Source organism: Oncorhynchus tshawytscha, linkage group LG09, assembly GCF_018296145.1.
Source record: "Oncorhynchus tshawytscha isolate Ot180627B linkage group LG09, Otsh_v2.0, whole genome shotgun sequence".
Classification (NCBI taxonomy): Eukaryota; Metazoa; Chordata; class Actinopteri; order Salmoniformes; family Salmonidae; genus Oncorhynchus; species Oncorhynchus tshawytscha.
In genome coordinates, this window is record NC_056437.1 from 40,191,974 (window position 1) to 40,208,612 (window position 16,639).

General features: G+C 50.1%; 1 protein-coding gene across 5 annotated transcripts in view; it reads right to left on the reverse strand.

Moving 5' to 3' along the window:
- Nucleotides 1–16,639, reverse strand: part of LOC112257980 (zinc finger and BTB domain-containing protein 16-A) — a 137,514-nt gene that overhangs the window by 12,704 nt on the left and 108,171 nt on the right. For 4 of the 5 annotated variants that reach the window (XR_002954668.2, XM_024431971.2, XM_024431968.2 and 1 more), the window contains exons 5-6: nucleotides 7,188–7,358; nucleotides 1,417–1,587 (exon numbers count right to left, since the gene is read on the reverse strand). Coding sequence is in view for 4 of the 5 variants with exons in the window: in XM_024431971.2 (XP_024287739.1) it covers nucleotides 1,417–1,587; nucleotides 7,188–7,358 (342 nt within the window). In the remaining variant the exon portion in view is untranslated. The remainder of the gene's footprint in view (nucleotides 1–1,416; nucleotides 1,588–7,187; nucleotides 7,359–16,639) is intronic. The other variant, XM_024431970.2, reaches the window with a different exon arrangement.

Genomic DNA, 16,639 nt, shown 5'->3' on the forward strand with positions numbered 1-16,639 from the left:
CAGCGCTCAATCCGACAGGCGCAAATTAGACATGTAAATGCCGACCTTTACCAACGGCATTTGAAATGAGGTGTCGCATGTGATCGGGCCGTGAACGATGCCAACGCTCGTGCCACGTTACAGAGAGAGAGGCTTCTTGTCGCTGGCTGCCGATGGATATCGCTCTGATGTGTGTCGCTGCATCTACTCTTATAGTTTTCTTTTTCCGACGCATTGGACCTGACCCCCGTAGGAAAAGGAGGTCAAGGTTGTGTTTACCCGCCTATGCAAATAGCCACGCCAAGAAGACGGTCATTACGGGGCGTGCTGCCTGCTGAGGCCTCACACGTCAGCAGTGTTGACAATAACCACACTGTAAACAGGGTCGCCTCAGATAACCGGGCAATAATGAATTGCAAATGAGGCTTGGTATTGATCTGCAATTGACAGGTGGGACTCGGGAAGGGGGAAGGAGGGTGGGAGGTTGCCAATGTCGATGATTCATCAAGCGGCTCCCTTTTGTGCGCGGTGGCCTTTGACTGTGAGCTTGTCACTAGCTCTTGTTATCTCCAGTACGCTCTGGCTCACCGCAAAAGAAGGCCCCTGGCCCCCACAAAAGCGGAAAGGGGGGTGGGAGAGAAAAAGCCAATTATTTGACAGGCTGCCTTGATAGTGCGGCTTAACAGCTGGCTTATTGAATGGAAGACGGGGGGTGAGTTTTGGTGGGGGGTTGGAGCGGGTAAAGCCTTGGCTCAACAGCAGCCCTCGGAGGCTAGGTGGTGTGTGTGTGTGCGTGTGTGTGTGTGTGCCCCCATCGAGGCAACCTGAGTAATCCAGAGTAACAGCACATGTCCCTAATCCTAATGTTTGGGGATGTAAATTCAGCCAACACAAGAGTGACAAGTCCCCGAGACTGACTGACACCTGGTTGACACCTTTATGGAGCTGTAAAGGCCTGGTGTCAATTTAGAGGATCCTCACCAAGGTTCTGTTTAATGGCCCTTGGAATCATTCATAAAAACAGTCTGCTTATAGTATGCCTTGTAGCAATCTACTGTACGCATTCTACTACACACACTGATCCCAGCCCTTCTTAATGCCCAGTATAACACTGTCGAACACATACATTAGATTGCCAATTTTACATACACTTCCCCTCCCTCTGTGTTACAGCACTGAACTCAATCCGTTATGGAGCCGAGGCGGATCTCTAGTGTCTTGACTTAGTGTCCAGTGGGAACTACTGGTAGAAACTATTAGTATAGTACACTAACTCTATTCGTTGAAAGCTCTCCTGTGTATCATAGCTGACATTTTCCCACTGCAACAGAGCTGACATTTTTATCCGTGTTAGGAAGCTGACATTCTATTGGCATATTTCCAGTGTAATGGAGTGGATTTTCCTGTCCATTGTGAACCTAACAATGCATACAGTACCTGTGTGCACACGGTAGTGGGTCTCCAGCTGGTGCTTGAGGCTGAACTTCTTCCCACAGCCGTTACATTCGTAGGGCTTTTCCCCGGTGTGGATGCGCTTGTGGCCCTTCAGAGTGCTCTCGTCACGGAAGCAGCTCCCGCAGAACTCGCACTCATATGGATGGTCACCTGCTGAACACGGGGGATAAGGGAAGGGGAAAAAACTCATTGGAGTCCACTCATATCTTTGTGTTATGGCTGCAAATAGACATAAAAGGTCAATGCAAAAAAATAGACAAATATGCCAATGGCCATACAGAAATAAAAGTACAATTGGTTTTCTATTCAATGCGAAGATGAATCACGTGACAAAGGCTAGCATAGCTTCACAATCACACTGAGCTATCAGCGGCAGAACTCAAACATTCTTATTAACACTAACGAGATAGCACCCCTCTTTTTTCCAGTCCACTCTCAAGTTCTCTCTTTGTGTAGGTCAAATTAGAATACTGTACCCTTGCCGCCCTGGTGCCACTCGTGTAATTGGTATTCAGATGTCAATAATCAGGGATATTATGATATGCGGGGGCTCTCTCCAGCGCTCGGCTACTAATTGCTTTCCTGTGTCTGACTAGCAGCCTCCCATACATCATTCGCTCCCCACTACAGATGCGCCACGCTGCCAGGCGTGTAATGTTCTTGATATTTAATGCATTTCACTCAGCCGCTGAAGGTTTAAGTCATCGCCAATGACCTACGCGTTTCATTATCTGGCTGTCCGAGCGGCACCGTGCCTAGGAATAAATTGCATTTCTCGTTATGTACTGTCATGCTCTGGCACCCATCACCCCCGTTAAGAGACAATGTCAATTTCCTCCAGCACGTATTTTCATTGGAGACGCACCCCTAAATGCTATTCACTTTTGCATGCGGCGGCTGTTTGGGGGACGCCCGGAGAGTTTGGCCTTCGGGTAGAGGAGATGATTTTGAAAGGGAGGGCAGTGACAAAAAAGACAGCGAAAAAGTGAGAGATATAGAGAGAAAGAGGGAGAATCAAGAGTGGAGGGATGAAGAGAGAAGGGGGAGGGTAAAAATCAATAAAAGTGACAGTCTTTATTTGTCTGCATGAAGTTATCAGTGGCTCCCGCTGTAAGACATTGTGCTCTTTCTAGCGTTTCAGTTGCTGCAGAGATCACAATCCATCACAGAGCGCGGCGGGGGCCCGTGCGGGGCCCGCGGTGGGGGCCCGTGCGACGCTACAGGAATAATAATGGAGCTGAGATTCACCTGCCTTTAATTAGAAGCAGGCTGAGCCCAAACCAGACCAATCCGGAGGAGAACATGCTAATGCTCAGTGCACAGACTACGGAAGGTTATGTACCTTCAAATGCACATAGGCAATGTGTTATAAGTCATACACTACATATAACTAACACTTCAAAATGTCATTCTTATTAGCAGGGGAGCGGACTTCATTGCTTCCCTATGAAAAAAGTCAATGTTTGACATGAAAAAAAAATGCCATAATCACATTGTGTTGTGCTATCCAAATGTCATAATCACATTGTGTTGTGCTATCCAAATGCCATAATCACATTGTGTTGTGCTATCCAAATGTCATAATCACATTGTGTTGTGCTATCCAAATGCCATAATCACATTGTGTTGTGCTATCCAAATGCCATAATCACATTGTGTTGTGCTATCCAAATGCAAATCACATTGTGTTGTGCATAAATCATAATCATTGTGTTGTGCTATCCAAATGCCATAATCACATTGTGTTGTGCAATCCAAATGTCATAATCACATTGTGTTGTGCATCCAAATGCCATAATCACATTGTGTTGTGCCAAATAAATCACATTGTGTTGTGCTATCCATCCAAATACCATAATCACATTGTGTTGTGCTATCCAAATGCCATAATCACATTGTGTTGTGCTATCCAAATGTCATAATCACATTGCCATGTTGTGCTATCCAAATGCCATAATCACATTGTGTTCACATTGTGCAATCCAAATGCCATAATCACATTGTGTTGTGCAATCCAAATGCCATAATCACATTGTGTTGTGCAATCCAAATGCCATAATCACATTGTGTTGTGCTATCCAAATGCCATAATCACATTGTGTTGTGCTATCCAAATGCCATAATCACATTGTGTTGTGCTATCCAAATGCCATAATCACATTGTGTTGTGCTATCCAAATGCCATAATCACATTGTGTTGTGCTATCCAAATGCCATAATCACATTGTGTTGTGCTATCCAAATGTCATAATCACATTGTGTTGTGCAATCCAAATGCCATAATCACATTGTGTTGTGCAATCCAAAAGCCATAATCACATTGTGTTGTGCTATCCAAATGCCATAATCACATTGTGTTGTGCAATCCAAATGCCAGGCAGGACTTCATTTAGTCAGGAATCCATTAGCTCCCAGGCACTGGAGATGCAGCATCGTAAATCAGAAGTCTCTCCCTCTCTCTTTCAATGCCTGTTGGGATCGAAGACACAATGCCTGGGGTCTAATGACAGCGAGGGGGCACAGATGAGGACCCAGCACACCGAGGCAGAACCGTGGTATGGGAGTGGACCCTTGGGTACCCCGGGCACTGCCACCTGCGTTTCCACGCCCCCTGGGGGCGCTGGCGCGGACAGTGTACCTGCTGCCTTGACACCTGCTGCCTAGCCCCCCTCTCCCCAGGCCCTGGCGAGGGCAGGTTCATTATGCGATAAGCGGCTGTAAATCAGGGGGCTCTGTCACTGCCAGGGCCATCTCTCCCTCTCCCTCTCTAGCCTGGCACTATCAAACAGCTGCAAACACAAAACACCCTGCTGCAAATGGGCCCCTAGTTTAAAAACAAGCGGCCGCTGCGCAACAACGGAATATTAACGAGGGCCTGGGCCGCAGCACGCGTCTGCAAGCACGGAGGGGAGGGAGGATGGAGGGAGGGAGGATGGAGGGAGGGAGGAAGGACAGAGGAGGCTGCCATGACTGCCATCATTATGAGCCCCCATTGTACAACAGTGTGTCTGTGTGTTTCAGGGACAGTGAGATGGAGGGAGAGAGGTGAAGTAAGAGGGAGAGGGATAGACAGCCGATCAAAGAGAATGAAAATGGGGAGGGACAGATGAAGAGAGACAAAAAGGAAGAAGTGAGAGGGAAATAGGGAGGGAGAGAGAGACTGTGGGGTTAGTCTACCCTTCTCCAGGAAATAAATCATTGGGAGATTGATACACTCACTGTAATAAGCATCATTAAATTGGTTGCCTCTCTCTGTCCTCAATACTGAATCAATGTCAAAACAGTAGGTGACATCAGCGAAGCTGCTTTCTGAAGCACTCCGTTTTCCTGAAACAACCTCTGTATCAAGCATGCTAATACTGTGTATATTGTACTCCCTCTAGCTGTTGTGCTTGCAGCTGTGAGGTAGATGGCAGAAGACATGAGGGAGATGACCATGGTCTTGTTGGAAAAGGGCAACCAACAGATGGACTGCTTGACTATTGCGCTCTTACAACAAGTAACCTACTACTGCGTAGCACACACAGAAAAATGAACAAGATTATTATATCATCAAAGGGCAAATATATTTAAGAATTGCCAGTTATTTCCTTTTCTGGAAATTAGGACTTATTTCTGGCACCATGACTATGCGTCTTGCCGACTTTTTAATCCCTTGACAAAGGCCCCCACATAACATTAAACGGGTGCTTGCGACTGGCTCATTGTAATTTAATACACGCCTACGGAGGATCAGGTTCAAAGCAGCGAGACGCTGCTGCCTCACTGCCCGTGTCTGGCTGCTGCTGCCGAGATGGGGATTGGGATGACATTTCAGCAAGTCGTGCGTGGGGACCGTCCGCGTGTCCTCTCTCGATGTTTGCAGTGAAAGCAGAGCAGCAGACACACGGGTACAGTATACAGGACCGCCCCGTCTTGTCACTCGCGCTAAAATGCAGCGCCTCGGCTTGTAAATAGGCCGGCTGCGCTCATCTCACCGCATTCATTTCAATTATTTATCCGTGAGACTGAGTTAGATCAGCTCTGACAGTGAGACTGCTATTTAAGGTCGCAGAGAGAAAAAAGGGATGCGAGAGAGACCGTTCATCCTTTGCAAGCGAAATGGGATTCATTTCCATGTTCTCATATTCTGTCAAGGTAAAGGGGCTTCTCCCTGAATCACCTCATCCATCAGGCTCTTTCGCTCTCCAGCCTTGTCCTATCACAACATATAGTATTAACATGGCCTTTCCTCACCAACAAACCAGCCTTGAGGTAAATAGCAGCTCTGTTTGATCATGGCATATATTCATTCACCAAATGACCAGAGCACCCTGTTTGTTCACTCAGCCATGCCAATAGTCTACTACCTACTAGGAAGTAGAAACATGATTCCTTCTAGGAAGAAGACTTGAAGTGGGTTAGATGGGCCTAAATAGAAGACAATGTTCCGCAGCCAGAACCATGAACATGATGCCGTGCGACACGTGCTGCTGCCCTGCAGGCTCTACACAGGTTGACGTTTATTGGGATGAATCCTGTCCTGGCGCCAGGCCTGAGCGATTTCCACTAGATCGGCCACAGCAAACTCAAAAATGCCTATATCGTAAAAATTAATTAAACCAAATTTAGATTGTATTTCTTAATATAAGGTTAGGTATAAAGTTAGCAGGCTGGTTAAAATTAGGGTTAAGGTAAGGGTTAGCTTTAAAATAATATTTTATGCCTGTGGCAGTGCCAGCTAGTGACTGCCCTACAGAGCGGCCTCCAGTACATGAGTCATCCCAATAAATGCCAACCTGCATCTCGAGACTGATAGTACTGCATTGGGTTCTTCTTTCTGTTGGGCTACTGAGCCATCGCCACTTGTCAAATATACTGTCACCCATGTCCGTTAATGGGACAGCTCATCACGCCTTCATAAGAAATATGGATCCCTTTACAGCTGTTGACCTGAGGGGATTGTATTGTCAACCTTTTCCCTGTAAGTTGTTAGCAAGTCTATGGCTTGCTTTCACCTGGTTTGGGATATCTGGTGCCCTACTAGACATAATTGGTTGCCACAACCAATTAGCCAAACTATCTTGTCACATAGTAAAAGTCTAATTATTACCTTTCCCAACATCACAACAACAGCTAGGTTTCCATCCAATTTGACAGATTTTCATGCAAATATTAAAACATCTGTTTTTAAAAAAAAATGCAATTTTCACACCAGAGTTTTGTTTCCATCAAACAGACTTGTTGCGGACAAAAAGCAGAGCATGATGACGTAATGCACATAAAAAGCACTTTGTCCTTTAACTTTTAATTGACCAAATAGAAAAACCTAAAGTAATATGGTTCCATTCATATTTTATCAATATTTTCACATAAAAGCTTTTCCATCACAATTGCTGCTGAATTAGACACAAAAAGCTCCCCACCATGTCGAACGAACACATTGTCTGTTGACATTTGTGAAATTGTACCGACACTTCCTGTTTCCGTAACAGCTGTCGTTTTCCTTTTCACATGACATGACTTTACTCGCATAACAAGGTTGGATGGAAACGTGATTATTGTACAAGGTAACGTCTTGACCAACCTTCTCACAATCGTTCCGCAATGTTGTGACGGTGTCATGTGTTAGTAGGGTAGTCAGAGAAGGAGTTGGAGTTGACTGTTTATTGCAGGGGAACACGAGTGGCCTATAGGTGTGTGTCCTAGTGCTCTAGGGGAGATGGGGACTTGACATGGCCGCTACTAAACGGTATTCTGCCACTGCCACTGACCTGTGTGCGAGCGCAGGTGGCGTTTGAGAGCGGTGTGGCTGGGGAAGGTGCGATTGCACTCGCTGCAGATGTAGCTGCGCACGCCGGCGTGGACCTCCATGTGTTGCTGCAGCGCCGGCTGTGTCTGGAAACGCTTCCCGCACAGCAGACAGAAGATGGCCATGTCCAAGCCTGAGGGAGAGGGAGGAGAGGGAGGAGAGGGAGGAGAGGGAGGAGAGGGAGGAGAGGGTGGAGAGGGAGGAGAGGGAGGAGAGGGAGGAGAGGGTGGAGAGGGTGGAGAGGGTGGAGAGGGAGGAGAGGGTGGAGAGGGAGGAGAGGGAGGAGAGGGTGGAGAGGGAGGAGAGGGTGGAGAGGGAGGAGAGGGAGGAGAGGGAGGAGAGGGTGAGTTCTCTTTTGTCGTTTAGTCTGGTTTGTAGATTTACTTGAACAGGAGATACTTTTGAGAGCAATCTGATAGAATATCACGTTGACAGTCACGTAGCCAAGTTATACATCATTTCTGGAACTAGTCAAAAAAGTAATAAAGGCATCTCTTTGTTCTATGGATTTTCAACATCATTGCTCATTGTACAATGTGATACATTTCTTGAGATCTGTCCAGTCTTTTTTTTTTAAGGAAAGACGTATCCTAAACCAACAGAGGTGTCTGTCATTGTAAAACACCACTGGGAAAAGCACAGCAGGCTTGAACATTGCAATTGTGATCCCTTACCACAAGAGGTCAGTACCAAGATGAGAGCAATGACAACCAAGGTGAGCAGTGTGACAGCAGACAGGCTAAGGACTGTTAGACTGGGCGCTGTCAACACAATGGGATGTGCAATGACCCTGTTTCTCATGTCTGGTGCACTTTAATATGGCCCTCATAGAACACACTGTGAGGATATGCTTTCACAATCTTTTTAAGCAAAACATTTTTAATCACATAAAAAGGTATGAAGATGTACTTAATACTTCAATTGAGTCCCGAGTCCAACAAGTAGCGTTCATTTTTCTCCAGCACAGGCAAACAGGAATACAGCGAGCACAAACGTGCACGCACACACTCTCTTCACACTTTTTCAATTACCAGACTGGGGAAAACTCTGGGGAAAGAGTGAGTGTTTAGAGCTCAGCTTCTATTTCATCAGTCAATAACGCATCTTTGGGGCAAAGCTGCCACTAATTTAAAAATCTATGAGGAACGGCAGCCTCATGTTCATAAACGCACCAGAGACAGCCCTCCCCCTGGATCAATCACTGTCTTGCCTCCACACTCGGGAGAGAACAAGGAGGGGGAGAACAGGAGGGGGGCAACAAGAGGGAACAGGGAGAGAGAATGAGTGGGGGAGAGAGGTCGGGGGAAAGGAAAGATGAGGAAAAGGTAGTGAGAGAAAATCAAGCATCCATGTGCACGGTGAAGAGAGCAATGGGGTAGAGGGAGAGAGCAGAGGGAGAGAGCAGAGAGAGAGAGCAGAGGGAGAGAGCAGAGGGAGAGAGCAGAGGGAGAGAGCAGAGGGAGAGAGCAGAGGGAGAGAGCAGAGGGGGAGAGAGAGGAGAGGGGGAGAGCAGAGGGGGAGAGCAGAGGGAGAGAACAGAGGGGGAGAGCAGAGGGAGAGAACAGAGGGAGAGAGCAGAGGGAGAGAGCAGAGGGAGAGAGCAGAGGGAGAGAGCAGCAGAGGGAGAGAGCAGAGGGAGAGAGCAGAGGGAGAGAGCAGAGGGAGAGAGCAGAGGGAGAGAGCAGAGGGAGAGAGCAGAGGGAGAGCAGAGGGAGAGAACAGAGGGAGAGAGCAGAGGGAGAGAGCAGAGGGAGAGAACAGAGGGAGAGAACAGAGGGAGAGAACAGAGGGAGAGAACAGAGGGAGAGAGCAGAGGGAGCGAACAGAGGGAGAGAGCAGAGAGAGCGAACAGAGGGAGAGAGAGAGCAGAGGAACAGAGGGAGAGAGCGAACAGAGGGAGAGCAGAGAGAGCGAACAGAGGGAGAGAGCAGAGAGAGCGAACAGAGGGAGAGAGCAGAGAGAGCGAACAGAGGGAGAGAGAGCAGAGAGAGCGAACAGAGGGAGAGAGCAGAGAGAGCGAACAGAGGGAGAGAGAGAGAGCGAACAGAGGGAGAGAGAGAGAGAGCGAACAGAGGGAGAGAGCAGAGAGCGAACAGAGGGAGAGCAGAGAGAGAGAGGAGAACAGAGAGCGAACAGAGGGAGAGAGAGAGAGAGCGAACAGAGGGAGAGAGAGAGAGAGCGAACAGAGAGAGAACAGAGGGAGAGAGAGAGAGAGCGAACAGAGGGAGAGAGAGAGCGAACAGAGGGAGAGAGAGAGAGCGAACAGAGGGAGAGAGAGAGCGAACAGAGAGCGAACAGAGAGCGAACAGAGGGAGAGAACAGAGGGAGAGAACAGAGGGAGAGAACAGAGGGAGAGAACAGAGGGAGAGAGAACAGAGGGAGAGAGCAGAGGGAGAGCGTACAGAGGGAGAGAGAGAGCAGAGAAGAGGGAGAACAGAGGGAGAGAACAGAGGGAGAGAACAGAGGGAGAACAGAGGAGAGAACAGAGGGAGAGAGAGAGAGCGAACAGAGGGAGAGAGAGAGAGCGAACAGAGGGAGAGAGAGAGCGAACAGAGGGAGAGAGAGAGCGAACAGAGGGAGAGAGAGAGCGAACAGAGGGAGAGAGAGAGCGAACAGAGGGAGAGAGAGGGAGCGAACAGAGAGCGAACAGAGGGAGAGAGCAGAGAGAGCGAACAGAGGGAGAGAGCAGAGAGAGCGAACAGAGGGAGAGTGCGAGCGAACAGAGGGAGAGAGAGAGAGCGAACAGAGGGAGAGAGAGAGCGAACAGAGGGAGAGAGAGAGCGAACAGAGGGCGAACAGAGAGCGAACAGAGGGAGAGAACAGAGGGAGAAAAACAACAAGGGAATAAAACAGGGCCTGTCTTTAAATCTTCTCATAGTGAGGCCATAAAGGCACTTCTGTGCTAATAAATACTGACAACCCTCCCTTCTTCCCCCCAACTTCTTCTCCTTCTTCTTCTTTTATCAATGAAAGAGGGGCCATTGATTGGGGCCGATTGTCGTTGGAATCCCTCCAGGACTTGAGGCACTTAAGGTGGCTTGATTGACAGGGCTGCCTCTCTCCTTCTCCCTATATCCCTATCCCCTTCTCTGTAATTTACAACTCAGGGTGCTCTGGAGACAACACAGCGGACGGCGCATGACCGCTACCTCAGGGCTACCACACATAAACAATTCATGTCCAAAACTAAGAGTTGAAGTATGAAAATGGTTTGAGTAGTTTTGGGGGCAAACAGTAACAGGGCGATTGAGAGAATGAGAGAGGTGGAAGGGGGAGAGAGAGAGGGAGGGAAGTAGAGGGACAGGAGAGCGAGAGAGAAAGAGGGGAAGGTAGGGGGAAGGGACAGGAGAGCGAGAGAGAAAGAGGGGAAGGTAGGGGGAAGGGACAGGAGAGCGAGAGAGAAAGAGGGGAAGGTAGGGGGAAGGGACAGGAGAGCGAGAGAGAAAGAGGGGAAGGTAGGGGGAAGGGACACAAAGCGAGAGAGAAAGAGGGGAAGGGACACAGAGAGCGAGAGAGAAAGGTAGGGGAAGGGACAGGAGAGCGAGAGAGAAAGAGGGGAAGGTAGGGGGAAGGGACAGAGAGCGAGAGAGAGTGACGGGATGGGGGAGGGTGGGGTGGGAGGGTAAGCTGCAGGAATGCAAGAGGTTAGCAGGCCTTTGACCTGGGTCTGGGATGAGGGGAGGTCTGGACATGGTGGAAGGAAAAACTAAAACCTCCACGCTGACTGGAGCTCCCATTTAACCCCACCAGATCTGGGTTGAACTACTATTCAAAATAATTTCAAATACTTTTGCTGAACTCGATTGAGCTTGCCTGTTGCAGTGAAACAAATTAAAAAGCTCCAAAAGCACAAACCCCCAAAAATACTTTGAGCATTTAATCAAACGCTCAAAGTATTTAGCTTTTTTTAATAGTACTTGAACCCAGGTCTGAACCAACTACTCTCATTCCTAAGTACTACTACTACTAGGATTCCCATTCCCACACAGGAGGTAACCTGATTCCCCCCACACAATAATAACACTTCTATGGCCGTAAAACGCAAACCTGTTTAATGCTTTTAAGTGAATGGCACACAGGACTACTGTGTAGGAGAGAGTGTATGCACACACATGACCATGTGTATGTAAGTGTGTGTGTGTGTGTGTGTGTGCGCGCGCATTAATCCTGATGGCACAGCTCTTGTAGACTGCCCTTTTTACCTCTGATATTCCGTCACACACAGACGCACTAGTTTAGTACAATAACCTGCACTCACTTCTTTGCCTGCGCTCTCCAGCACCACAGTAGTATATGTCCTACAACACATACTGTAGACATTCATACACATTTACATAATGGTGCAGCAGTCTGAGAAGAACTGTGTTTACCGTGCCGTTGTGCAAACCAGATGGCAGCTGCAATCTTGGGGTCAGAGAAAATGTGAGGGTTGTTGTCACTTCATTAAGACCATACGAGACATGGGTTACAGGTGATCAATATTGACTACAGTGTATACTGTACTAGTCAAAGTAATTAAATCACTTTCTTTTTCAAAACATACAAGCTTTCAGAGTACTACGTCTGTCAGTACTACGTCTCATTTTTAAGCGGTTTGCCATTTGATACAGTATTTGAACCCATGACGACTAAATAATAACCAATCCTCTATTCCGCTTGGTAGAAAAGAGGAGGACATAAGAGGGCACAGAGACAGAGAGAGAGGCACAGAGACAGAGAGAGAGACAGACAGAGAGAGACAGACAGAGACAGAGACAGAGACAGACAGAGACAGAGACAGAGAGAGACAGAGAGAGACAGAGAGAGAGACAGAGAGAGAGACAGAGAGAGAGACAGAGACAGAGAGAGAGACAGAGAGAGAGACAGACAGAGAGAGAGAGAGACAGAGACAGACAGAGACAGAGAGAGACAGAGACAGACACACAGAGACAGACACACAGAGACAGGCAGAGACAGACACACAGAGAGAGGCAGAGAGACACACAGAGAGAGGCAGAAACAGACACACAGAGAGAGGTAGAAACAGACACACAGAGAGAGGCAGAGACAGGCACACAGAGAGAGGCAGAGACAGGCACACAGAGAGAGGCAGAGGCAGGCACACAGAGAGAGACAGAGACAGGCAGACAGAGACAGAGACAGGCAGAGACAGAGATAGGCAGAGACAGAGATAGGCAGAGACAGAGACAGGCAGAGACAGAGACAGGCAGAGACAGAGACAGAGAGAGGCACACAGAGACAGACACACAGAGACAGACACACAGAGACAGAGACACAGAGACAGAGACACAGAGACACAGAGCCAGACACAGAGACACAGACAGACACACACAGAGAGAAGCAGAGACAAAGACAGGCAGAGAGAGCGAGAGACAGAGAGAGCGAGAGACAGAGAGAGCGAGAGAGCGAGAGACAGAGAGAGCGAGAGACAGAGAGAGCAGAGAGCGAGAGACGAGAGAGCGAGAGAGAGAGCGAGAGACAGAGAGCAGAGACAGAGACGAGAGACAGAGAGAGCGACAGCGAGACAGAGAGAGCGACAAAGACAGGCAGAGACACGAGAGACAGAGAGAGACAGAGAGAGACAGAGAGAGACAGAGAGACAGAGAGAGACAGAGAGAGACAGAGAGAGACAGAGAGAGACAGAGAGAGCAGAGACAGAGAGAGCGACAGCGAGAGACAGAGAGAGACAGAGAGAGACAGAGAGAGACAGAGAGAGACAGAGAGAGACAGAGAGAGACAGAGAGAGACAGAGAGAGACAGAGAGAGACAGAGAGAGACAGAGAGACAGAGACAGAGAGAGCGACAGCGAGAGACAGAGAGAGCGACAAAGACAGGCAGAGAGAGCAGAGACAGAGAGAGACAGAGAGAGACAGAGAGAGACAGAGAGAGACAGAGAGAGACAGAGAGAGACAGAGAGAGACAGAGAGAGACAGAGAGAGACAGAGAGAGCGAGAGACAGAGAGAGCGAGAGAGCGAGAGACAGAGAGAGCGAGAGACAGAGAGAGCGAGAGAGCGAGAGACAGAGAGAGCGAGAGACAGAGAGAGCGACAGCGAGAGACAGAGAGAGCGACAAAGACAGGCAGAGAGAGCGAGAGACAGAGAGAGACAGAGAGAGACAGAGAGAGACAGAGAGAGACAGAGAGAGACAGAGAGAGACAGAGAGAGACAGAGAGAGACAGAGAGAGACAGAGAGAGACAGAGAGAGACAGAGAGAGCGAGACAGAGAGAGCGAGAGACAGAGAGAGCGAGAGAGCGAGAGACAGAGAGAGCGAGAGACAGAGAGAGCGACAGCGAGAGACAGAGAGAGCCAAAGACAGGCAGAGAGAGCGAGAGACAGAGAGAGACAGAGAGAGACAGAGAGAGACAGAGAGAGACAGAGAGAGACAGAGAGAGACAGAGAGAGACAGAGAGAGACAGAGAGAGCGAGAGACAGAGAGAGCGAGAGACAGAGAGAGCGAGAGACAGAGAGAGCGAGAGACAGAGAGAGCGAGAGACAAAGACAGGCAGAGAGAGCGAGAGACAAAGACAGGCAGAGAGAGCGAGAGACAGAGAGAGCGAGAGACAGAGAGAGCGAGAGACAGAGAGAGCGAGAGACAGAGAGCGAGAGAGAGACAGAGAGCCAGACAGAGAGAGCGAGAGAGAGCGACAGAGAGAGCCAGAGCCAGAGAGAGCCAGAGCGACAGAGAGAGCCAGAGCCAGAGAGAGCCAGAGCCAGAGCCAGAGAGAGCCAGAGCGACAGAGAGAGCCAGAGCCAGAGAGAGCCAGAGCCAGAGAGAGCGAGAGAGAGCGAGAGACAGAGAGAGCGAGAGAGAGACAGAGAGCCAGACAGAGAGAGCGACAGAGAGCGACAGAGAGAGCGAGAGAGAGCGACAGAGAGAGCCAGAGCCAGAGAGAGCCAGAGACAGAGAGACAGCGAGAGCGAGAGACAGCGAGAGAGAGACAGCGAGAGAGAGACAGCGAGCGAGAGCCAGCGAGCGAGAGCCAGCGAGAGAGAGCCAGCGAGAGAGAGCCAGCGAGAGAGAGCCAGCGAGAGAGAGCCAGCGAGAGAGAGCCAGAGCCAGCGAGAGAGAGCCAGAGCCAGCGAGAGAGAGCCAGAGCCAGCGAGAGAGAGCCAGAGCCAGCGAGAGAGAGCCAGAGCCAGCGAGAGCCAGACAGAGCCAGCGAGAGACAGACAGAGCCAGCGAGAGACAGACAGAGCCAGCGAGAGACAGACAGAGCCAGCGAGAGACAGACAGAGCCAGCGAGAGACAGACAGAGCCAGCGAGAGACAGACAGAGCCAGCGAGAGACAGACAGAGCCAGCGAGAGACAGACAGAGCCAGCGAGAGACAGACAGAGCCAGCGAGAGACAGACAGAGCCAGCGAGAGACAGACAGAGCCAGCGAGAGACAGACAGAGCCAGCGAGAGACAGACAGAGCCAGCGAGAGACAGACAGAGCCAGCGAGAGACAGACAGAGCCAGCGAGAGACAGACAGAGCCAGCGAGAGACAGACAGAGCCAGCGAGAGACAGACAGAGCCAGCGAGAGACAGACAGAGCCAGCGAGAGACAGACAGAGCCAGCGAGAGACAGACAGAGCCAGCGAGAGACAGACAGAGCCAGCGAGAGACAGACAGAGCCAGCGAGAGACAGACAGAGCCAGCGAGAGACAGACAGAGCCAGCGAGAGACAGACAGAGCCAGCGAGAGACAGACAGAGCCAGCGAGAGACAGACAGAGCCAGCGAGACAGAGAGACAGAGAGACTGACAGAGAGAGAGAGAGAGAGAGAGAGAGATTGAGGGAGGGAGAGAGAGAGGGGTACAGACAGAGGTGAACAGGGCCTCCAGTGTGTCATGGAAGCGCAGTTGTGCTGATTAGCGTTAGCTGGAATTAAGTGCTACAAAGTGAGGCAGCCGGTCCAGTCTGAGGGGGTTGGTGTAGACGATTGGGTGGGTGGGGGTGGGGGGTTAGAAGCAGCAGTGGCAAGGTGAAGGGCTGACGGATGAAGGGAGGCACAGAGATAAAAAAGGAAGGTGGGAGTGGAGGAGAAAAGTAGTTGACCCGGGAGGTCTATTACAGTGTAAAATTGAGTCGGCCCAAAGTGACACCTGAATAGAGGTGGTGGTGGAGGAAGAGGAGAAGGGGGTCTCACTCCCACTCTGGAATAATTTACCTCCTCTCTCATTCTTACTCCGTCTATTTATAAAGGCCTGGCCACAGTACATTGGGGAGGGGGCTCTGCTCTCGTCTGGATGCTAGGCAAGCGGTATCTTAATGGCCCTGGAGTGGCAAGCGCCGTTATTTAAGCAGGGACGGACGGGGCCTTTAATGGAGAGGAATACTCCTGGAGAGCAGGTTGACATGCCCGGGAAAGGTAGGCCTACAGCCAGAGGAGAGGAGAGAATAGCTACAGGCCTACAGCCAGAGGAGAGGAGAGAATAGCTACAGGCCTACAGCCAGAGGAGAGGAGAGAATAGCTACAGGCCTGCAGCCAGAGGAGAGGAGAGAATAGCTACAGTCCTGCAGCCAGAGGAGAGGAGAGAATAGCTACAGGCCTACAGCCAGAGGAGAGGAGAGAATAGCTACAGTCCTGCAGCCAGAGGAGAGGAGAGAATAGCTACAGTCCTGCAGCCAGAGGAGAGGAGAGAATAGCTACAGGCCTACAGCCAGAGGAGAGGAGAGAATAGCCAGGCCTGCAGCCAGAGAAGAGAATAGCTACAGGCCTGCAGCCAGAGGAGAGAATAGCTACAGGCCTGCAGCCAGAGGAGAGAGAAGGCCTGCAGCCAGAGGAGAGAATAGCTACAGGCCTACAGCCAGAGGAGAGAATAGCTACAGGCCTACAGCCAGAGGAGAGAATAGCTACAGGCCTACAGCCAGAGGAGAGAATAGCTACAGGCCTACAGCCAGAGGAGAGGAGAGGAGAGAATAGCTACAGGCCTACAGCCAGAGGAGAGGAGAGAATAGCTACAGGCCTACAGCCAGAGGAGAGGAGAGAATAGCTACAGTCCTACAGCCAGAGGAGAGGAGAGAATAGCTACAGTCCTGCAGCCAGAGGAGTGGAGAGAATAGCTACAGTCCTGCAGCCAGAGGAGAGGAGAGAATAGCTACAGGCCTGCAGCCAGAGGAGAGGAGAGAATAGCTACAGGCCTGCAGCCAGAGGAGAGGAGAGAATAGCTACAGGCCTACAGCCAGAGGAGAGGAGAGAATAGCTACAGGCCTACAGCCAGAGGAGAGGAGAGAATAGCTACAGGCCTACAGCCAGAGGAGAGGAGAGGAGAGAATAGCTACAGGCCTACAGCCAGAGGAGAGGAGAGGAGAGAATAGCTACAGGCCTGCAGCCAGAGGAGAGGAGAGGAGAGGAGAGAATAGCTACAGGCCTACAGCCAGAGGAGAGGAGAGAATAGCTACAGGCCTGCAGCCAGAGAAGAGAATAGC